Below are 22,403 nucleotides of genomic sequence, written 5' to 3' on the forward strand. Positions count from 1 at the left end.
CGATAGCACAGCCGCGGTACCGTCTACTGATGATATCGCCGGTATCGGTACAAAAGTAGACTCTTCTTGGCGTAGTTGGAACACGAACGCCTTCAAGCAGAAGGTACAAGCAAATTTGGTTCGCTTTCATCGCGAAATTTCTACGTTGCATTTCTCGGAATGTGTCGTTTGTCGTGAGGCGTGGCCTTCGATGAAAGTTTGCGTACAAGGTGAGTTGTCTATATGTAATCGTTGCCAGAGAGACAAGGGCCTTCCTAAATTGTTCTCTATCGAGAACAACGCGATACCGGGACCGGTACCAGAATGTCTCGCTCGGTTGTCGGTTGTTGAAGAAATGCTCATCGCTCAGATCATGCCCATGATGCAGACCTACATTTTACCGTACGGTCAGTACGGATACAAAGGGCACGTTATCTGTCTACCGCAAGACGTTCAGTCTGTAGCTACCGCGTTGCCACGTACTGGACGGTCGGTAGGTGTGGTCGTCATCAGGCGAAAGGGTAAGTCTGGTGGTCATCGAGATTTCCGCGTCAGACTTGCCACTGCCGCGAACAGTGCTTCCTCGGCTAGGTACGGGTAAGTGTGAGAACGATATCATTCGCGATTCGGTGAATGAAGGTGCCCGTACGTGTAGTGCACGTGTCGCGCATGCGCAGTCAGCTGTATCTGATCAGATTGTAAAGAATGATCAGGCGATGGCTACTGTCGTCGATTGGCCCGCTATTACCAATCAGTTGATCGACGAGTTTAATTCGGAAGGTTACTGGAGCAGAGCGTTTCCTACTCTGTTTCCGACGGGTGCCGGTGAGTATCTGGCGCCGAGACAGCGACGGCTAACGCTCGGTCAGTACTCGAAGCATCTCATTCGCTATCGTGACGGACGGTTTGCGCAGCATCCCAGATTTCGTTACTTTGCACTGAACACCATGATGAGATGGCGAGCTCTCGAGACAGGCCGTGTGTTTGTCAAACAGAGAATTGGTGAAAACCATCTGAGCGTGGAAGAACAGAAGGAGATGGTTAATCGAGGTGAGACTTCGTTTGCATCTCGAGTAATGAGGTTTAGTAGTTCTTTGCATGGAACTAAACAGTACTGGTGTACTCAAAGACTAAACCTAGCGGCCATGCAAGAGGCACTAGGCATGCCGTCTATATTCTTTACGCTTAGTGCTGCTGATACTCAATGGCCAGAGCTTCAGGACTTGATGCGTCACTATCGGCCAAACGCTAACCAAGACAGGGCCAGTGAGAGAATAAAGGCGGTCATTGAAAATCCTCATTTGACCGATTGGTTCTTTTTGCACAGAGCAGAAACATTTATGTGATACTTTTTGCAAAACAGTCTTGGTGCTGTAGATTTCTGGGCACGCATTGAGTATCAGCACAGAGGGAGTTCTCATTTGCATGGTGTGGCATGGCTGGCCGATGCTCCACATTCTGATAAGATAAGTTCAGAGTGGGAATGCATGCACAGAGCATCCGAGTCGGGCGAAGCCGAAGCCACTAGCGAACAGATGAGAAGGGCAGAGGACATTGCACGGGAGGTGTATGACTTTGCTGATGCCCTGGTAACTACGTGGAATCCCACGTTGAATGAAACGGGGGAGGGTCACATGCCTCAAGCAGAAATGCACTCCTGTCACAAACGACATAGAGATGTGACCGACGAAGAGCAGGATTATGCTGAACTATAGCCAATGTGCAGAGGCATACGAAAGGCTCAACGGCTTACTGTCTTTGCCGTGCTAAACGTAAGAGGACCTCTGCCCTAGCAGGGGACAACGATCATGGCAGTGAAAACGAGCTACAGTGCCGTTTAAGTTTCCCAAAGTCTTGTCAAGTAGAACACATTTTGAACTACAAGACAAGCAGCCAGAGCTTGTTACGCGGCGAAATGATTCTCGCATTAATGGGCATAACCGGGCTCAATTGACAGGCTGGCGGGCTAATGTTGACATGCAGGTGTGTGTTAATGCAGAAATGGTGTCTAAGTACATGACCAAATATGCCAGCAAGAGTGAAGGCATGTCTGAACCTCTAAAAAAGACTTTCGAAGTTATAGTAGAGGACTTGAAGGATGATGATCATCCAAAGAAAGCCGTCCAAAAGCTAATGACAAGGTCCGTAGTAGAGCATACTACTCGGCACAGGAAACGTGCCATCACCTTACGGGTGAGAAGTTAGTAGTATGCAGTAGAACGATTTTACGTGTAAACGTTGATGGTCAGCGTGAAGTCGATGTGGCACAAGATAAACAGGCTACAATTTCAAGTGCCATGGACCACTACGTAAACAGGCCAAAAAGTAACGAATTTGAAAATCTCTGCTTTGATGACTTTTTCACGCAGTACGATTTCAAAAGGACTTGTCAAACGCAACAAAAAGGCTGCCATTCGTTACGTTCCTGCAGTAAAGACTGCACTTCCAAATGATTTGGAAAAGTATGAAACTTACTGCTCTAGGCAGCTGGTAAAATATAAACCTTTTCGGTGCCCAGAAGAACTGACCGCTGATTTTGGTGGTAGTGCAGTTGCTTCGTGGGAAGAATGGCAGGGCTATTGTTCTGACGACCTGACTCGTCGGATTTGTTTTGCTCAGGACGTTGAAAGGGCAACAGATCGCAACGAAGTGGAAATCGACGGTGACAATCTAGCACCCTGCGATGTTGATGAAAATGGTACGTGCAATAATAGATGGCACGCAGTAGAAGACTGGATGGTATTGTGTCAGTTAGATGCTGACTTTTCAGAATCTCTAGAGAACGAACAGGGTTCTGATAGTAATACCGATTGGACAGCATCTGCTGTGAATTTTCCTGATGCCCAGGAAGCCATAACATTTATTGCTCGTAATAAATCTGAACACGGTGTAGTTGATCAGAACGTTGACCTGAGCGACTATAATCCTGATTTCTTGCTAGGCAATCAGCGAGTTGCATATGACATTGTCAAATGCCATTTCGAAAAACTTAACCGGGGTCTGTCGCCGGATCCACTTCGATGTGTCATATGTGGAACGGCTGGTACCGGTGAGTCGTATCTTATCGGATGCTTCCGTTCTCTACTCAGAGGTGCATGTTGTGTCGCTGCTCCGACAGGGGTAGTAGCATTTAATGTGAATGGTAGAACATTGCACTCTTTGTTAAAACTGCCTCTCAACTTTACGGCAAGTAATGAATTGCGTGGTCCTGCACTACAGAATCTGCAGGAACAGTTAAAGCAATGTTGTTATGTAATTATAGACGAAATGTCAATGATTGGTCGACGTCAGCTAGGCATGATACATCAGAGGTTGTGCCAGGCACGTCCTGACCATGCTACTGAACCTTTCGGTGGTATGTCCTTGGTACTGGTCGGAGACTTTGGACAGTTGCCTCCGGTGGGAGACACTCCACTCTATGTCGCGGATTCGAAGGGTATTTTGTCGAAATTAGGTAGAGCCATGTACACAGAATTAAGGAGTCGGTAGTGCCGACCGAAGTTATGAGGCAGGCCGGCAGTGATGATGCTCAAATCAGATTCAAGCAGGCCCTTCTGCAACTAAGAAATGCTGCCGTCACTGAAAATGACTGGCAACTTTTTATGACCCGTACCATTGAGTCGGCATGGGTAAATAGAGAGAATTTGACACTGTTTGATGAAGCAATTCGATTATTCTCAACAGTGGAAGAGGTGGCCGAATACAACGTCGCTTACCTATGTCGGCTAGGCAGGCCTATTGCCTACATCAAGGCTATACACAATTGCGCTGAGGCCAAAAAGGCCAGTGAAGATGAAGCTGGGGGTCTTCATGCGAGTGTAGTCTTATGCGAAGGTGCCCGTGTTATGTTGTCCTCCAATCTGTGGACAGAGCAAGGGTTAGTAAATGGGAGCATGGGAACGATTGTGGCTATACTGTATCGTTCTGGTGGACCTCCTGACCTTCCGATTGCTGTTGTGGTGCATTTTGACAAATACAATGGTCCCACATGGGGAGGCGAAAGATGCGTTCCAATTGCACCCATCAGTCGATCGTGGAGAACAGGAAATAGGGAGATGTCACGCCAACAACTTCCACTTAAACTGGCATGGGCAATCACAGTACACAAATCGCAAGGTCTTACTTTAGATTGAGCTGTGATGGACCTGGGTAAAAAGAAATTTGTCGTGGGACTTTCTTTTGTCGCTTTGTCACGTGTAAAACGTTTGCAAGACTGTCTTTTACAGCCGTTTGCTTTCGAGCGGCTGAAGAGTCTTGCAAAAAATAAGAACGTTCAAGTGAGAAAGAACGAAGAGCGCAGGCTTACAGCCAAACATTTAGAAAAAATTGACGTGCAAGCAGAAAGCTACTGTTTAGTGGGCAGCAGTCAGGGTAATGTTGACCTAATGGAAACTGGGTCATTGCACATTACTTGTGCGACTCCGAGGACGATACCCGCAATGTCAAATAGCGGTAGATGTCAGTCTTCACGCAGTGAAGCACACGATCTGCTCTCTGTACAAAATCCAGAAATTATTCAAGTAGGGGGAAGGGGTGATTGCCTATTCAAATGCTTTTCTCAAGCTCTTATGGGGTCACAACGTTACCACCTAACTTACAGAGAGCAGATCGTAGAGTTCATGAGGGAACGCGCTGTTTCATTTGTTGTCTACGTAGATGGCGATTACAATGAACACGTTGAGTCAATGTCAAAGCAGGGTACACGGGGAACTGATGCAGAAATTATGGCGGCTGCCACCTACTTTGGCTTACCGATACACGTTTTCTATCGAGCAGGCCAAAAGTGGGAATGGCATACGCATGAACCTCGGTTTTCTTTTCAGTTTCCTATGGATGTACCCGTTGACAGTATAGAGTTGGTCAACTATGATAGACAGCACTATGACCTGGTTCACGTGATTCAATGAGTCCCTTAGAAGGTACCGTACACGTGTTACTCTAGATAGTTTGCAGTCACTGCCTTTGCAAAGACATACAATTTGCCACTAAAGGCCAGTGAGGCCAACTGCCTCCCAGGTAATTTCATAGTTGATGACTAGCTGCTCTGTCTGAGCAACAGGTTCATTGTCATGCACACGTGGGAGCAGAGACTTGAACTTGAGTGTGATTGGTTGTGAGTCAATTGACTTGGTGCACTATGATCGATCACTGTTCTGCCCAGGAGTTTCGGAATGGTGGTCGGGTATCTGCTGCATTAAGGGGCATGATTTATTTCAGACGAGAAAGCACCAAACAAAATGTATTTCACTATTGATGGTCTATAATCTGAAAAAACAGACTAAGAAAAGGGCAACTTCTGTCAACAGTCTGCCCAGTCTCACGTTTATACTATGGCAAGGATAGATGTCTGTCATCCATTGCAGCAAGTAAACCACTAGCATGGTCGGAACATGTGGAGTGATGGTCGGTGTTTGCTGAGTGATGGTCGGGCCTGACCACCTCCGACCACCGCGGGCAGAACCCTGATCGATCCATGCTAGCCAGAGGTCTCACAACACTTGCCGAATGTAATCAGCAAGTATTTACACACACAAATTCATAAACTTTTTATTATGAATCCGATCAACTTTTCTTATGGAATTTTTATCTTCTCAATTCTTTCCTCTTTCATACTGTTACTGCTGGCTTATCAAATACTGGTGAGATGTATGCTACATGTAATTGAGTATTATTGATATGCAACTGTCTCTGTGTTGTAGAGTTGTCTTTGAAATATTGGAGAGAAGCTAATTTGACTGGGTCTATTCGGCAACATTTTGGCATACACAATGGAATCTGATCAACTTTTCTTATGGACTTTGTCGGCTCAAGCTCTTTCCTCTTTGATATTGTTACAATGCTGGCTTATCAAATATTGGTGAGATGTATGCTATAATTGAGTGTTACTGATATCTCAATTTCAGCTGTGTCGTACAGGTGTTTGAAGTATTGGAAGAAAGATACAATTTTGACCCACTTTTATGTGACTTACAACACCCCTCAACCTCAACATTCTGTACTGGGATGACCCACGTGACCTCTCACCTGACACGACCCTCCTATTCTACAAGATCTGTTCAACTTTTCTTATGGAACTTTTTATCAGCTCAAGTTCTTTCTTCTTTCATATTGTCGCATTATTGGCTTATCAAGTACTGGTGAGATGTATGCCGAGATGAGAAAATGATCAACAATCGAGCTTAACCGGTCACGTGAGCGACAGTTCAATAATAATATGTTTTTCTTTATAACGTTTTGGACACTGCCATAGTCAATAGCATCCTTCTATTTGAACAGCTGAATCCCGATACGAAGATGTCTCATCTCGACTTTCACACTGCTATCACACGTCAACTGGTACTGTTGTTTAGTGAATGTCGTTTTGCACCACAGCCGATCCGCTACTGCACCTACTCCTACTGCTACTACTGCTGCTGAACTGTTGCCTGTGACTGCACCTGTTCCTGTTCCTGTTGTGACAACTGCTGCTCGTTCAACATGCTACTGAGAAGCCATTTAAGATGCATCAACGGTCTGTGGCCCTCTGTGGGTGTCTGTCAAAATCCAGTCACACCTCCTTGATAGTACTGTACACGTGTAACAGCATCTTGTGCTGGCTAACTTGACTGGTGCAGTTACTGTACTTTCCACACTACATTGTTGATGTCACAGACTATGATGATACAGTACCGAGTAGTACAATAATTGTTAAAATTGTTTCTATAGCAATTGTGTGGAACTACAGCCTCCTTTTGTTGCATGAATTGTGAAAGCTAATGGTTGCGTTCTTAGCAAGATAAGTTCAACGCGATGTTTTCATTCGATGCATTTTGTATATATTATAATGAGTGAATGTGTCAGCTGATTTTTGAATGAATTCAAAAGTGCGGGAAATGATGCTTATATAACTACGGTGCATCAGACGGTTGAATCCTTCTTCATCGAGAGGTACGTGCACTTTTTCTATCTACGTGTGTGGTGTACGCCTAGGTAGCTTAGGTACGTACTAGAGATTGGATCTTGGTTTGGTAATTGTAGACACATGGATGCCGTGGATGTGGATCAAGACAAACAAAGGGGTAGAAAGAAAGGGAAGGACAGCAAGAAACAGACGGTGAAAGAGACGGCTAATTCTAAGGAGAAAGATGTAGAGACGGCTAGGGAGGAAGAGACGATTAAGGAGAATGAGACAGGTATGCAAGAGACGGATAGGGAGAATGAGGCGGGTTTAGTGAAAGAGACGGCTAGAGAGGCTAAGGAGACTGAGACGGCTAGTGCAGATGCACAGCCAGCAAAACGGCGTCGGCAACAGAGGTGTGTCTAATTAATAACACAGCGTCTAGAACTGTGCTTAATTTGTTTTTTCACGTATACAGAGGTAGAGGAAGAAGAGAAGAAAGAGGTAGAGGAGGAGGAAGAGGAGGAGGAAGAGGAGGAGGAAGAGGAAGAGGAAGAGGAGGAGGAAACAAGGACGGCGTTTGTTACTATTTCTATGCCAAAAAATATCACTTTACATTTTTAATTAGTGTGTGTGTGTGTGTTTGATTCTGTAATTACTGTTAGCTATTAAAATAATACAAATTACAAATTATGTCGTTGCACATCGCAAACGGAGGTCATGACGCCGTATGCCTAGCTAAGAAAGTTACCTTTTGCAACTCATAGGACTGCGGTAGAGGGTAGATACACAACTCAACTTGTGCGCAAATAACACAAACACACACACACACACACACACACACACACACACACACACACACTCACACACACACACTCACACACACACACACACACACACACACACACACACACACACACACACACACACACTGACAAATGTTAAGTTGTCCACATCGTTCAAAGTCAACCTTTTACTAAGGTCAGTTATGAAGTCACAGAGTGGAGTCTAATGGTCAGTCATTGGTCATTGACCGACCAACTTGTGTTCATCACCAAACACAATTTTGCATTGATTGGACATATACCTACATTATTAGTCAATTCAAAACTATGTCGACAAAATTGCGAAAATGTTTTAGCAAGTCGTCGCTCTGCTAATTCTAAAACTAAGATCACGTGCAATCGCTTGGCTCCCACGTGGATTTAGATGACATCACGTAGAATCTTTTCTCAACATTGTGTTATACTTGCAATAACGTCACACCAATTAAAGTAAACTAGACTGTAGAAATAATTAGTGAATACTGGAATGTTGAAGATCATTAGCAAACTATGAATAATTGTGAACGTGATGCTGGCATGTTATTGCTAATTAGCTAAATAACAATTTAATTAAAAATTAAACATGCACAGATTTAGATACAACTTGATTAACATTAAAAAGTTATAATAGTCCAGCTACACAATTATTGATTTAGTAAAACAATGAAGGTAGAGTACATGGTATGATTATTATTCTTTTGATATCACCACATAATAAGTACGTTTGTTTCAATAGTTGGTTACAGATTCAATATTTAGTTTTAACGTACTTGAATACTGGTGTGTGTGTGTGTGTGTGTGTGTGTGTGTGTGTGTGTGTGTGTGTGTGTGTGTGTGTGTGAGTGTGTGTTTGTGTGTGTGTGTGTGTGTGTGTGTGTGTGTGTGTGTGTGTGTTTGTGTGTGTGTGTGTGTTTGTGTGTGTGTGTGTGTGTGTGTGTGTGTGTGTGTGTGTGTGTGTGTGTGTGTGTGTGTGTGTGTGTGTGTGTGTGTGTGTGTGTACTTGTTAGTTAGGTCATCTGTCTGTGCGTGTGTTATATATTGCCCCTAATAATATAAGGCTATATATGATGGAACTACATCAGATGTAGTGTAAAACATATTATTACTATTATTATTATGATAAGAAACGATTAATAATACCTTTAGCCTTGTTGTGCAGATCGAGCCTTGTCTTACTAATCAAATTAGTGCCCCTCAACAAAACCTATACGTTCCTACTACGCCTACGTACTAGACATCTGAAACTATTTAGCATCTGCTGAGTGGCATATCTCAACGTGTAGAAACATCAGACGCTTGCAAAGAAAAAGAACACGAAACGTGTATTTTATAGAACTTCAGCAGGCAGCAACTAGTGTAGCTAAACATGTAAAGCAAACAATACATGTGTCTAGATCTACATACAATACCAATACAAAATCTAGTTAGAGCTGTGTTCAAACATGTCTTTTAGTAACATGATGTAATTTGCAAGTTTGCATGCAATAAACGTCTATGAATAAGATATGATGACGCACATTGATCATGCAGCAGTTATGAATGTGCATGCTAGGCAGTTTCACTTGACTCATCGATAGATAGCAATTGTCTGCTCTGATCAGAATTCCAAGCGGAAGTTTCTTCAGTATTGCAATGAACATCATCTTGGTGAACACATCTGATACAAGGAATACAGCTGCAACGTTCAACTCCTCTAATGTGATCGTCATAGTAGTTGGAACTGTTTCGTCTCACAGATATGTGGCATTTCATTCGTCTACTAAACTCGCGAATTGAATGTAAAAAGTTTTTTCCCGTGAGAGTGTAGATGAGAGGATTAACTGCTGGACTGATTGAGATGAGAAGAACACTTGCTGCAGTAAAATCGTTTGTCCATTTAAAGTATGTTTCACTCATTTCGCCTCTATACTCGTATAAATATGTATATGCTATCTTCCGGTGTAACACAGTTGTAGGAATCCAACATAAAGTATTTAGAACGACAATTACACTTAATCGCCATTGAAGATTTTGTGTGTCAGATCTTCCTGTTTGAGACGGTAGTCTACGAACCTTCAGACACACCAATAGATAAAGAACAACACACGACAATGTCAGAACGGCACTTAGAGATGCCGTAAATGTTCCCAAGTCAACATAATAGGCTCTATCTGTATCGCAGTAACTACTGTTGTTGATTGTAGTATACGTGTAGTTGCCAACTGTGGTTGAATCACTGTCATTATTAGTGATGCACTAACCATACCCACTCGACTGTGCCCAAGCACAACGTCCGAAAATCGCGGTAATTCGTTCATGTCTTGAATAAAAAAAGGAGCTGCTCCTAGCGTACGTGTACCAGAGATCAAAGGGACCGTTACTCTTAGACGAGTAATCATATCGATAGTCTAACTGAAGATTGAAAACTTCATTAATGCCTGGCATCAAATCTAGCATGTACATAATAACAAGAACATTCATTAAACCTTGAAAGATGATTGCGATGACCAGATTTCCCTTGCGAACTAGTGAACAGCAACAACGAGAACAACATTCCGATATTGCTTGAAACAAGTAAACTGCAATGTTGAAGATTGTCCACTGAGCTGTGGAGCAAGATAGCCAAGACAGAAGAGCACTAGCCATGCACATAGAACGTGAAGAGGTCTGTGACAAATTCTGTGTTTCGTCTAGATTGACCAACGCAACTGAAGTCTCCAAGAGAATCAAGTGAACACAATAGAAGAAGTCTGAAACTGCTAGCACGATAATAAGAATTGAGAGAGGAGACGATCTCTGATCTCTTTTCTGTGTAAGTCTCCACAACACAACCAATACGTTGCCAACAATTCCTAGTGAAAGTAACATCCAAATGACTCCATGAAAAGGACTAGTAAACAAAACTATAAACATGAAATCGACTTTAAATCAGTTGTATTATAATAGTTTCTTCGTGTCTTACTGTCTTCAGAGGGTTCGTTGTAGTACTCGTGGTCTGTATACGTTTCGATTGTCTGTCTAGTTGCGTCATCAGCAACCAGAGAAGTATTTCTACTTTCTTTCTTCATGGTCTACTAGAAAACAAATAGCAAATCAGCTGTTTTCATGAGTCATTGTAACCAATTGAGACGGCTACGCAGTACTGTACCAATGTGTAGAACAGTTAGCTAACACGTGGTCGCTTTGCTAATTAGTAAACGCCCCTTCATATGCTCATGTGAGTGCAATCGCTTTTCACGTGAGAGTACGCAAACTGTCTAGCAATGCTCCATCTACTGTACTTACATCAAATCTTAAATGATAAAGTTCAAATGTAGAGTTAACTTTCTTAGTAATTAAATCAAACGCACGCCACACAATTTAGTTGCAGCACGTCTTTACATGCAACCCAATGCATCTGACTCTTCAGATCTAGTATCATGCAGCAAACAACATGTGAAAATGTGCTACATTGAATTTCAACAATTAAACTGCAATACATTTAATATAAAAAGTTTAGAGATGTGTGCTAACATATTGTACATACCATATGAATACCGATAATTAAAAGTCATGCTTGTGTTCAAACATTCTCACAGAGCATGGACACATTGTCAATCTAATCAGCAAAGCTTGCAAAATACGACTACACGCAATGACATGCATACAGTTAGTCTAGCTGTTGTAACGGTTGCTCTATCCGACGGCAAATATTTGCTAGATAGTTTCACTTGAATCATTGGGAGTCGGCAGGAGTCTGCTCTGATCAGAATTCCCAGCGCAAGTTTCTTCAGTATTGCAATAATCATCATCTTGGTGAACACATCTGACACCTGGAGTACAGCTGCAACATTCAACTCCTCTACTGTGATCGTCACGGTAGTTGGAACTGGTTTGTCTCACAGATATGCCGCATCTCCAACACTTGCATATTAAATGTAAACAGTTTTTTCCTGTTAGAGTGTATATGAGAGGATTAACTGCTGGACTGATTGAGATGAGCAAAACACTCGCCGCATTCAAATTGTTCGCCCAAGAAATCCTAGAGTCAGCAAATTCCATCCACTGCATTACAGTCACAGGAATACAACAGAGAGTGTGTAAGAAAACAATTCCATTCAAACGCCATTGCATGTCACTTTGTGTTATGTTTGCTTGAGAAACTGCTTTAGGTCGCTTTAGGCACACCAAAAGAAGAAGAACAGCACATGACAATATAAGAATAGTATTTAGACACACCGTGAATTCTCTCACAAAAGAAAAGTTATCATGATCATTAATGTGGTGATTTCTGCAGTGATTTTCATTCGTGATTGTAGGATGGTTGCCATGTCTTTGTGAATCAGTTCCATTGACGCAAAACGAAAATTCGTTTGGATATGGCCAAAGACAGTATTCAAAAATTTCAACAATTTGTTCAGGTCCTGAGTAACTACTAGAATATGTGTCATAAGAACTGTCTGAAACAAGAGGTCTGTCATACAATGTATAAATTAACGTGCCGTCAAAAAAATAGGACACCCCAATACAGGCAATTATAAACAAAACTTGGCAAACGATTGTGACGACTAGATTATTCTTGCGATGTAGTGAACAGCAACTACCAGGACAACATTTGGTTATTGCTTGAAACGAGTAAACTGCAATATTGAAAGTTGCCCACTGAGCTGTGGAGACAGAAAACCAAGACAGCCAGAAACTTACAGTGCACACCTTATTAGGAGCCCTGTCTATCGAAATCGAATACTGGCGTACGTCAACTGAGCTGGTTGCATCAACAACCAAACTCTCGAGAAGAATCAAGTGAACACAATATACCAAGTCTGAAACTGCAAGCATGATGATGAGGATTGAGAGAGGAGACGATCTCTGACCTCTTATCTGTGTAAGTCTCCACACCACTACCAATATGTTGCCAATAATTCCAAGTGAAAGTAACATCCAAATGACTCCATGGAAAGGATGGCTGGACAAAACTAAAAACATAAATGAACGTTATTACTTTAATAAACAACATTATTAGACTGTTTTACCGTCTTTGGAAGGCTCGTAGTAATCGTAATTGTATTCTGTGTCGTCTAGTGTGTGAATGACAGTTTCGTCACCAACAATAGAGGCACGCCCACTATCTTCTATCATGGTCTAAGACAAAGTAAGTTGCAAATCAGTTGTATTGATGAACTAAACTCTCATAACTAACCAATTGAGACAACTACAAGATACCAATGTCCGAAACAAATAGCACGCGGTCGCTTCAGCCTCGAACTTCCAGACCACCAAGATAGCGGTCGCTTCGCTTTGCTAATTACCCGAGCCCCGGATATCGGAACTAAAGGTGAGGTCTGAGGTCTAGCCGACACCGTGCATACTCGATTAGCGCAGATGCAAATGAAGCTATTCCGACAAATGAGAAGTGGTGTTATTACCGACCAGTAGACTGTAATTAGAAAGCTGCAAAATCAGGTCCTGATAGAATGGGTCCTAGTTAATTAACTAACGGAATTAATTATTTATTTAATTAATTAACGAAAGCTAAAAGGAGGGGGGACTGGCTGCACGAGACTACTACATAACGCTCGACTGTGAACGGTACGAATGGCAGCCAGACTACTAACTCTGACACTAGACGTCTCAAAAGCCGTATATCGGCATATAAAAAAAGCCATTTATTCTCGCTTTTGTCATTCGAAGCAGCTACAACGACGATAGTCATACCAAACGATTCGCTCTTGTCCGAGGAATTGCACTGATTCAACAGCTAAAACTATGCAAACTCCACCAAGTATGATGTCAACTGCTGCTACGCAATAATATTAATTTCTACACGAGCTTTTACAAAGTCATGTTGTTCTGGTCACGTGTGTACATGATATCCTACATGTAATTATATACCTATATGTAATTATATACCTATATGTAATTATATACCTACATGTAATTATATACCTATATGTAATTATATACCTATATGTAATTATATACCTATATGTAATTATATACCTACATGTAATTATATACCTACATGTAATTATATACCTATATGTAATTATATACCTATATGTAATTATATACCTATATGTAATTATATACCTATATGTAATTATATACCTATATGTAATTATATACCTATATGTAATTATATACCTATATGTAATAATATACCTATATGTAATTATATACCTAAATGTAATTATATACCTACATGTAATTATATACCTATATGTAATTATATACCTATATGTAATTATATACCTATATGTAATTATATACCTATATGTAATTATATACCTATATGTAATTATATACCTATATGTAATTATATACCTATATGTAATTATATACCTATATGTAATTATATACCTATATGTAATAATATACCTATATGTATCTATATACCTACATGTAATTATATACCTATATGTAATTATATACCTATATGTAATTATATACCTATATGTAATAATATACCTATATGTAATTATATACCTACATGTAATTATATACCTATATGTAATTATATACCTATATGTAATTATAACCCTATATGTAATTATATACCTATATGTAATTATAACCCTATATTTAATTATAACCCTATATGTAATTGTATACCTATATGTAATTATATACCTATATGTAATTATATACCTATATGTAATTATATATCTATATGTAATTATAACCCTATATGTAATTATATACCTATATGTAATTATAACCTTATATTTTATTATAACCCTATATGTAATTGTATACCTATAGTTAATTATATACCTATATGTAATTATATACCTATAGTTAATTATATACCTATATGTAATTATATACCTACATGTAATTATATACCTATATGTAATTATATACCTATATGTAATTATATACCTATATGTAATTATATACCTATATGTAATTATATACCTATATGTAATTATATACCTATATGTAATTATATACCTATATGTAATTATATACCTATATGTAATTATATACCTATATGTAATTATATACCTATATGTAATTATATACCTATATGTAATTATATACCTACATGTAATTATATACTATTATTAGCTGGTGGAAACTTCCGTTTGGTACCTTAACTAATTGTAGCTGCCATGCCACTTCCACGGTGTGCTTACAGTTGCGTGAACGAATATGTTCAACGAGGTGCTGTCCGTGAGTGTGTACTGTCTAGAGCCTGGTTCACAATATGGTGGCGACGCTCAGCTGAGCGTCAAACTTCAAAGAAACCGCCTCGACGTCGACGTCATCCTTCACGTCGACGGCATCCTTCACGTCGACGTCGGAGTCAATATTGTGAACTAAACCTAGGCTTAGACTGTATAGATGCGTGCGAGTTGTTAATTGATGCAATCAATTTGTTTCCGTACATCCGCCAGCTGCTATGTAGCTAATCGAGTGTAAAGATGGAAGTTGTTTCTATTGATGCAACCAATGTTGTTCCGATACCGCACTCTCTGATGCGACGATTTTAAAATGGCCGCACATACAAAGTATCCAAACACATGCCATCCAGATTTCTTTTATCAAAAATAAAAAATATTTTGAGATAATGATGGGTATGTAGGGATGGGCATTTAGGGATGCGTATGTAGGGATGGGTATGTAGGGATGGGTATGTAGGGATGAGTATGTAGGGATGGGGATGGGTATGTAGGGATGGGTTTGTAGGGATGGGTATGTACTTAATCCTGCTCATCTCTTACATCAAAATCTTTTTACCAAACTTTATTAATTAGAACGCAGCAGTAATGTGTGACACTCATGATCGCACTGTGACAGTACTGGATTGTGATGTAGGAGATGAGCATTATTTAGTACATACCCATTCCTACATACCAATCATTTTCTCAAATTTTTTTATTTTTTTAGTAAACGCAATAGAGTACCTACCAACACATTAGATAACTACAATGTGGCATGCCTACCAAGTGGTCTAGCTCATACTAATAGACACAATAGACTACGAAGCACGAAACAGAAATCTTTGCTTTTTCAGAAAAAACAATTTGCTAAAATATGTGAATAGTTGTCGCGATAGTTTCTCTGAAAATAGAAACTTCCGTTTGCAACTTTGCTGTTTACGTGTTCAACTATGTGTTACACACACACACACACACACACACACACACACACACACACACACACACACACACACACACACACACACACACACACACACTGACAAATGTAAAGTTGTCCACATCGTTCAAAGTCAACCTTTTACTAAGGTCAGTTATGAAGTCACAGAGTGGAGTCTAATGGTCAGTCATTGGTCATTGACTGACCAACATGTGTTCCTTCAATATTTAGTTTTAACGTACTTGAATACTCTGTGTGTGTGTGCGTGCGTGCGTGCGTGCGTGCGTGTGTGTGTGTGTGTGTGTGTGTGTGTGTGTGTGTGTGTGTGTGTGTGTGTGTGTGTGTGTGTGTGTGTGTGTGTGTGTGTGTGTGTGTGTGTGTGTGTGTGTTACTAACAACCCGTAATACATATAAGTTATGTAGAAACGGTGGTGGCAAAAAGAGTCAAGGGTCTCAATAATTTCCTACCTCGTTGCATTACTCCCAAATGCAATAAAATATAATTATTTGCATAAGATTGTAATCTTTCATTGTCCTAAACATTGAAACATTTTACACCTCTAGCTAAATATATAATAGTTTATGTGTAATTTAAAAAACACAACGAATACACATTAATTTCGAATACATTAGTAATAACTGATTAATTAATTAATTAATTAATTAATTAAAATCAAGTTTGTTGTAATCTCGGTGTCATTGAGAGTATGTTACTAACAAGGGCGTAGCATTTGTAGACGTGGTCATACAGTAATACGAGTGAGGACTAAAGTTGTGTACACACACACACACACACACACACACACACACACACACACACACACACACACACACACACACACACACACACACACACACACACACACACACACACACACACACACACACACACACACACACACACATATAAATGTATGTATTTTCAATAAAATTTTGTATTTATAATAAATTTTTGTATTTAAAATTAATTTTTGTATTTAAAATTAATTTTTGTATTATTTATAATAAATGTTTTTATTTATAATAAATTTTCTATTTATAATTAAGTTTTGTATTTATATTTAATTTTAGTATTTTTAATTAATTTTTGTATTTACAATTAATTTTTATAATTAAATTTGTATTTATAATCAATTTTTGTATCCATAATTAATTTCTGTATTTAAAATTAATATTGTATTTATAATCAATTTTTGTATTTACAATAAATTTTTGTATTTATAATAAATTTTTGTATTTATAATAAATTTTTGTATTTATAATAAATATTTCTATTTAAAATTAATTTTTGGATTTATAATTAATTTTTGTATTTATAATAACTTTTTATATTTATAATTGATTTTGCATTTATAATCAACTTTTGTATTTATAATTAATTTTAGTATTTTTAATTAATTTTTGTATTTACAATTAATTTTTATAATTAAATTTGTATTTATAATCAATTTTTGTATCCATAATTAATTTCTGTATTTAAAATTAATATTGTATTTATAATCAATTTTTGTATTTACAATAAATTTTTGTATTTATAATAAATTTTTGTATTTATAATAAATTTTTGTATTTATAATAAATATTTCTATTTAAAATTAATTTTTGGATTTATAATTAATTTTTGTATTTATAATAACTTTTTATATTTATAATTGATTTTGCATTTATAATCAACTTTTGTATTTATAATTAATTTTTGTATTAATAATTAATTTTGAATTTATAATCAATATCTGTATTTATAATTTTTGTATTTATAATTAATTGTTTTATTTATAATAAAATATTTGTATTTATAAATAAATTTTTGTATTTATAATCAATTTTTGTATGTTTGAGAGTACCACAGTGGTGGGTGCACGTGTATGTTTAACTAAATAAATATATTGTGTTTGTGTGCGTGCGTGCGTGCGCATGTGTGTGTGTGAGTGTGAGTGTGTGTGTGTGTGTGTGTGTGTGTGTGTGTGTGTGTGTGTGTGTGTGTGTGTGTGTGTGTGTGTGTGTCTGTGTCTGTGTGTGTGTGTGTGTGTGTGTGTGTGTGTGTGTGTGTGTGTGTGTGAGTGTGTGTGTGTGTGTGTGTGTGTGTGTGTGTGTGTGTGTGTGTGTGTGTGGGTGTGTACTTGTTAGTTAGATCATCTGTCTGTGCGTGTGTTATATATTGCCCCTAATAATATAAGGCTGTATATGATGGAACTACATCAAATGTAGTGTAAAACATATTATCACTATTATTATTATGATAAGAAATGATTAATAATATCTTTAGCCTTGTTGTGCAGATCGAGCCTTGTCCTCCTAATCAAATTAGTGCCCCTCAACAAAACCTATACGTTCCTACTACGCCTACGTACTAGACATCTGAAACTATTTAGCATCTGCTGCGTAGCATATCTCAACGTGTAGAAACATCAGACGCTTGCAAAGAAAAAGAACACGAAAAGTGTATTTTATAGAACTACAGCACAGGGATGTCGTTGCTATGGAGATGGGGCCACATGTGGCCCCAGCCAACAAAAATGTGGCCCCAGGAGCAAAGCAACTGCTAATAATTAATATTTCTAATTATACAGTACTTTGAATTTTGTAAGTTATTAAACCATAGTTTTGTGCAGTACAGTACCCCTTCCACGTGCTTCAAGTAGCGTGCGTTATTACATTGCGTAACACGGAAATGGCCTCCAGGGAATCCTGGGATCTCCGCTTTTTCTTCCGTTCTACGGCTCCTGCACCTTCCGAAGTTTCGCCTACCCACCATCCTGAAGTTCCCCAACCTTCTTCTCTCTCCGAGTGTCCCGGAGACGCCCCTGAGACGCCGGACGTCACTGGAACGGCAGAGAGTGCCGTTGAACATCGTACAGGTAATTTGTCGTTTCTATTATAGTATCCCACAAACTACAGTACAAACATCTTGTTATTCAGATATCGATTTCAGTGACGGTGGCCCTGGAGAACATGATGATATGGCCACGTCTTCAGCAGAAATATCTGAAATTGAATTTGGCAAAACGACAGCAGGTACCAGAAACAGTAGCAGCCTTGGGAAGATTAGAAAATTGAAACGTGCATTACGAACATTTCACAAAGAGGAGTGGGAAGATAAATACCTGGTGACGGTAGAGCACTCAGAGAGTGCAGGCCGTGAAACTCCAATCTGCATTCTGTGCGAACAAACATTTCAGGATATGAAGGTGTACTCCTTTCAGCGTCACCTTGACAGGAAGCATAAAACGCAAATGGCTGCAATGCGGAAGTGGTCTGCTGAGCAGAGAAAACGCATTGTCGAGAATTTCCACCAGAAACGGGAATTTCAAAGAAAAAGAATGGAAAAAGCAACAACTCCAGAGAAGCTTCAGCGTCTTGCTCCACTGAAACTTGCTTACACTCTTGCGAAACACAACATTCCTTTGTCAAAGTCCTCATGCATTGTCGAGTTTTCCCGAGCTGCCGATCCAACATCAAAGGTGCTTGAAAAAATGGCTGCAGGAAGAACAACAATTACTAACGGGGTAATCGATATACGCGAGAAAGTACTGATTTCAGAAACAAAAAGTACGATCTGTGCTTCTCCTTTCTGGTCAGTAGTTATTGACGAGTCACTTGACGTTACAACTAAGGAACAGATGATAGTGTATGCTCGATGCATTGACCTTCAAACATGCGAAGTGGCTACCAATTTCTTGTGCCTTCATCGTCTGTCTGGCCACCCGGATGCCGAAAATATCGCTTCGTCGCTTCTTGATGTGCTAGGCGAATCAGGATTCAATTTGCCTCTTGATCGTCTTGTCTGTCTATCAACGGATGGGGCCTCAGTTTTACGATCCCCGATTAACGGCGTTATTGCCAAGCTAAGAGAACGTCTAGACAATCCGTTGCTGCTTTCACAGCACTGTTGCACTCATCGACTTGTACTCTGTGCTAAAGATGCTAGAAAAGAACTGCCAAAGTTTGTTGAAAAAACAATTGAATCAATCATGAACTACTTTCAAGGAAGTGCCGTACGAAGAGACAAGTTTGGAGAGCATCGAGTCAAATCATTGGAAGATTTGACTGATCCCGAGGGAGCGTACATGACGCTAGTTACGTACCATAAGGTTCGCTGGTTGTCATTAAGCGACTGCGTGCAACGACTTTGGGATTTGCTTCAGCCACTTGTAACTTTCTTCGAAGAAGAAACAGGCGACCAGCGAAATCAACCCAAAGTCAGAAAGTTAGCTGCGGATCTTCACGAGCAAATTTCAAAGCCGGAGTTCCATCTATATTTGAGCTTTCTGGAGAAACCTCTTCGCGATTTGGCTGCTGTGAATCGCCATCTTCAAACACGAAATCAAACACTTTACACAACGTGCTGTGGAATTCTCGCTCTACAACGTACATTGAGCTACTACGTGAAGTCCAACGATGCTGACGGCCAAGAGAAAGAGAGGTCTGTGAGAGAAGCAGTGTCACTTGCTGGAGGAGAAGGTTTCCGCAAACTGCTGAAGGAAACAGAAGACAACGCATTGCTAAATACGCGTGAAATTCAGGCAGCTTTAAAGTCTATGCACAATTTTCTTCTGCAGACAGTGGAAAGCATCTCAAGGCGCTTTTCAGAACTGGATTTCTTTGTACAAAAATGTCAGATGCTGGATCCGGTAAATAGACGACGAGTTCAGGCGAAAGATCTTCAGGCAATTGCAGTAAAATTCAAGCATTCTGCGATCGACGAAGAGCTAGTGTCACGTCAGGCAGTGACCTATTCATTTGACGAAAGTTTGGACTTACTCTATACAGAACAGTGTGGGATGTCAGCAGTGAAGTTTTTCATCAGTCTTCTTCACAACGAGAACTACTGTGAAATAGGCAAGTTGGCCCTTCTCCTGTATTCCTTAGCGCCGGATAGCGTTGAAGCTGAACGTGGATTTAGCTTGATGAATATAACAAAGAATTGTTCTCGCAATAGGCTTGGTCAACGTACGATAAACGCGATTATGGCGATAGCTTCAGACAGTAGAGGAATGGACACATTTCCTTTTGATAAGGTGCTGAATAATAATGTCCTTTAGTGATGCTTATTGTTGAAATAGAAAACTGATTACATTGCCATTGATATTAATTTGAATTGTCTTTAATATTGATATTAACAGTGGCACCGAAAACGCTATTGGGGCCACATTTTTGGCACCGGGCAAAAATTGGACCGGCATCCCTGCAGCAGGCAGCAACTAGTGTAGCTAAACATGTAAAGCAAACAATACATGTGTCTAGATCTACATACAATACCAATACAAAATCTAGTTAGGGCTGTGTTCAAACATGTCTTTTAGTAACATGATGTAATTTGCAAGTTTGCATGCACTAAACGTATATGAATAAGATATGATGACGCACATTTAGCATGCAGCAGTTATGAATGTGCATGCTAGACAGTTTCACTTGACTCATCAATAGATAGCAGTTGTCTGCTCTGATCAGAATTCCAAGCGGAAGTTTCTTCAGTATTCCAATCAACATCATCTTGGTGAACACATCTGATACATGGAATACAGCTGCAACGTTCAACTCCTCTAATGTGATCGTCATAGTAGTTGGAACTGTTTTGTCTCACAGATATGTGGCATTTCATTCGTCTACAAAACTCGCGAATTGAATGTAAAAAGTTTTTTCCCGTGAGAGTGTAGATGAGAGGATTAACTGCTGGACTGATTGAGATGAGAAGAACACTTGCTGCAGTAGAATCGTTTGTCCAGTCAACGGATGTTCCACCCGTACTGTACACATCTGTAAATGCTATCATCCAATGTAACACAGCTATTGGAATCCAACATAAAGTATTTAGGACGACAATTACACTTAGTCGCCATTGAAGATTTTGTGTGTCAGATCTTCCTGTTTGAGACGGTAGTCTACGAACCTTCAGACACACCAATAGATAAAGAACTACACACGACAATGTCAGAACGGCACTTTGAGATGCCGTAAATGTTCCCAAGGCAACATAATAGTTGTTATCTGTATCGCAGCAACTACTGTTGTAGATTTTAGGATAGTTGCCAACTGTGGTTGAATCAGTGCGATTGATGCAGTAACCATACCCACTCGACTGTGCCCAAGCACATTGTCCGAAAATCGCGGTAATTCGTTCACGTCTTGAATAAATAACATACGTGCTCCTAACGCACCAGTAATCAAAGTCACTGTTACTACTAGGCAAGTTATCATATCGATAGCCTAAATGAACATTGAAAACTTCATTACCATTCAAACCACTCATTCCCGACGAATCCAGCATGAACATAATGACGAAAACATTCAATAAACCTTGAAAGATGATTGCGATGACCAGATTTCCCTTGCGAACTAGTGAACAGCAACAACGAGAACAACACTCTGTTAGTGCTTGAAACGAGTAAACTGCAATGTTGAAGATTGTCCACTGAGCTGTGGAGCAAGACAGCCAAGACAGAAGAGCACTTGTCATGCACATAGAACGTGAAAAGATCTGCGAAAAATTCTGTGTTTCGTCTAGATTGACAAACGCTACTAAAGTCTCCAAGAGAATCAAGTGAACACAATAGAAGAAGTCTGAAACTGCTAGCACGATAATAAGGATTGAGAGAGGAGACGATCTCTGATCTCTTTTCTGTGTCAGTCTCCACACCACAACCAATACGTTGCCAACAATT

At 39.6% G+C, this 22,403-nt stretch overlaps 4 protein-coding genes across 6 annotated transcripts; 2 read left to right on the plus strand and 2 right to left on the minus strand.

Annotated features, from left to right (window-relative positions):
• The first annotated feature begins 4,737 nt into the window (after positions 1-4,737).
• Positions 4,738-8,065, plus strand: LOC134176554 (octapeptide-repeat protein T2-like). Its single transcript, XM_062643221.1, has 5 exons — positions 4,738-5,836; positions 5,896-6,906; positions 6,997-7,272; positions 7,335-7,483; positions 7,956-8,065. Exons 3-5 carry the CDS (start codon positions 7,001-7,003, stop codon positions 8,063-8,065), a joined length of 531 nt encoding a protein of 176 aa, XP_062499205.1. The 5' UTR covers positions 4,738-5,836; positions 5,896-6,906; positions 6,997-7,000.
• Positions 8,066-9,127: 1,062 nt separating this feature from the next.
• LOC134176555 (uncharacterized) lies at positions 9,128-10,727 on the minus strand. Its single transcript, XM_062643222.1, has 2 exons — positions 10,622-10,727; positions 9,128-10,562 (listed from the first exon to the last, which is right to left on the minus strand). The coding sequence occupies exons 1-2, from the start codon at positions 10,725-10,727 to the stop codon at positions 9,916-9,918; spliced, it is 753 nt and encodes a 250-aa protein (XP_062499206.1). The 3' UTR covers positions 9,128-9,915.
• Positions 10,728-11,162: 435 nt separating this feature from the next.
• LOC134198460 (G-protein coupled receptor GRL101-like) lies at positions 11,163-12,923 on the minus strand. 3 transcript variants are annotated; one of them, XM_062667869.1, is made up of 4 exons: positions 12,839-12,923; positions 12,672-12,780; positions 12,343-12,614; positions 11,163-12,278 (listed from the first exon to the last, which is right to left on the minus strand). In XM_062667869.1, exons 2-4 carry the CDS (start codon positions 12,775-12,777, stop codon positions 12,258-12,260), a joined length of 399 nt encoding a protein of 132 aa, XP_062523853.1. In that variant the 5' UTR covers positions 12,778-12,780; positions 12,839-12,923; the 3' UTR covers positions 11,163-12,257. The 3 variants fall into 3 exon arrangements, with proteins under 3 accessions (XP_062523853.1, XP_062523851.1, XP_062523852.1); XM_062667867.1 differs by having other exon boundaries at positions 11,163-12,614; XM_062667868.1 differs by lacking the exon at positions 12,839-12,923 and having other exon boundaries at positions 11,163-12,614; positions 12,672-12,823.
• Positions 12,924-18,412: 5,489 nt separating this feature from the next.
• LOC134176556 (uncharacterized) lies at positions 18,413-21,712 on the plus strand. Its single transcript, XM_062643223.1, has 2 exons — positions 18,413-18,599; positions 18,661-21,712. The coding sequence occupies exons 1-2, from the start codon at positions 18,413-18,415 to the stop codon at positions 20,781-20,783; spliced, it is 2,310 nt and encodes a 769-aa protein (XP_062499207.1). The 3' UTR covers positions 20,784-21,712.
• The last annotated feature ends 691 nt before the right edge of the window (positions 21,713-22,403 follow it).

The sequence above is a fragment of the Corticium candelabrum genome, chromosome 2 (genome assembly GCF_963422355.1).
Source record: "Corticium candelabrum chromosome 2, ooCorCand1.1, whole genome shotgun sequence".
Taxonomy (NCBI): Eukaryota; Metazoa; Porifera; class Homoscleromorpha; order Homosclerophorida; family Plakinidae; genus Corticium; species Corticium candelabrum.

Excerpts from the sequence above, each read along its gene's own strand:
- LOC134176554 (XM_062643221.1), top strand. The coding sequence starts at position 7,001 with ATGGATGCCGTGGATGTGGATCAAGACAAACAAAGGGGTAGAAAGAAA. Across the intron at positions 7,273-7,334 it reads AAACGGCGTCGGCAACAGAG|AGGTAGAGGAAGAAGAGAAG; the intron begins GTGTGTCTAATT and ends TCACGTATACAG. Across the intron at positions 7,484-7,955 it reads TCACTTTACATTTTTAATTA|TCAATTCAAAACTATGTCGA; the intron begins GTGTGTGTGTGT and ends CTACATTATTAG.
- LOC134176555 (XM_062643222.1), bottom strand. The coding sequence starts at position 10,727 with ATGAAGAAAGAAAGTAGAAATACTTCTCTGGTTGCTGATGACGCAACT. Across the intron at positions 10,563-10,621 it reads CAACGAACCCTCTGAAGACA|TTTTGTTTACTAGTCCTTTT; the intron begins GTAAGACACGAA and ends TCATGTTTATAG.
- LOC134198460 (XM_062667867.1), bottom strand. The coding sequence starts at position 12,777 with ATGATAGAAGATAGTGGGCGTGCCTCTATTGTTGGTGACGAAACTGTC. Across the intron at positions 12,615-12,671 it reads CTACGAGCCTTCCAAAGACG|TTTTGTCCAGCCATCCTTTC; the intron begins GTAAAACAGTCT and ends TTATGTTTTTAG.
- LOC134176556 (XM_062643223.1), top strand. The coding sequence starts at position 18,413 with ATGGCCTCCAGGGAATCCTGGGATCTCCGCTTTTTCTTCCGTTCTACG. Across the intron at positions 18,600-18,660 it reads TGCCGTTGAACATCGTACAG|ATATCGATTTCAGTGACGGT; the intron begins GTAATTTGTCGT and ends CTTGTTATTCAG.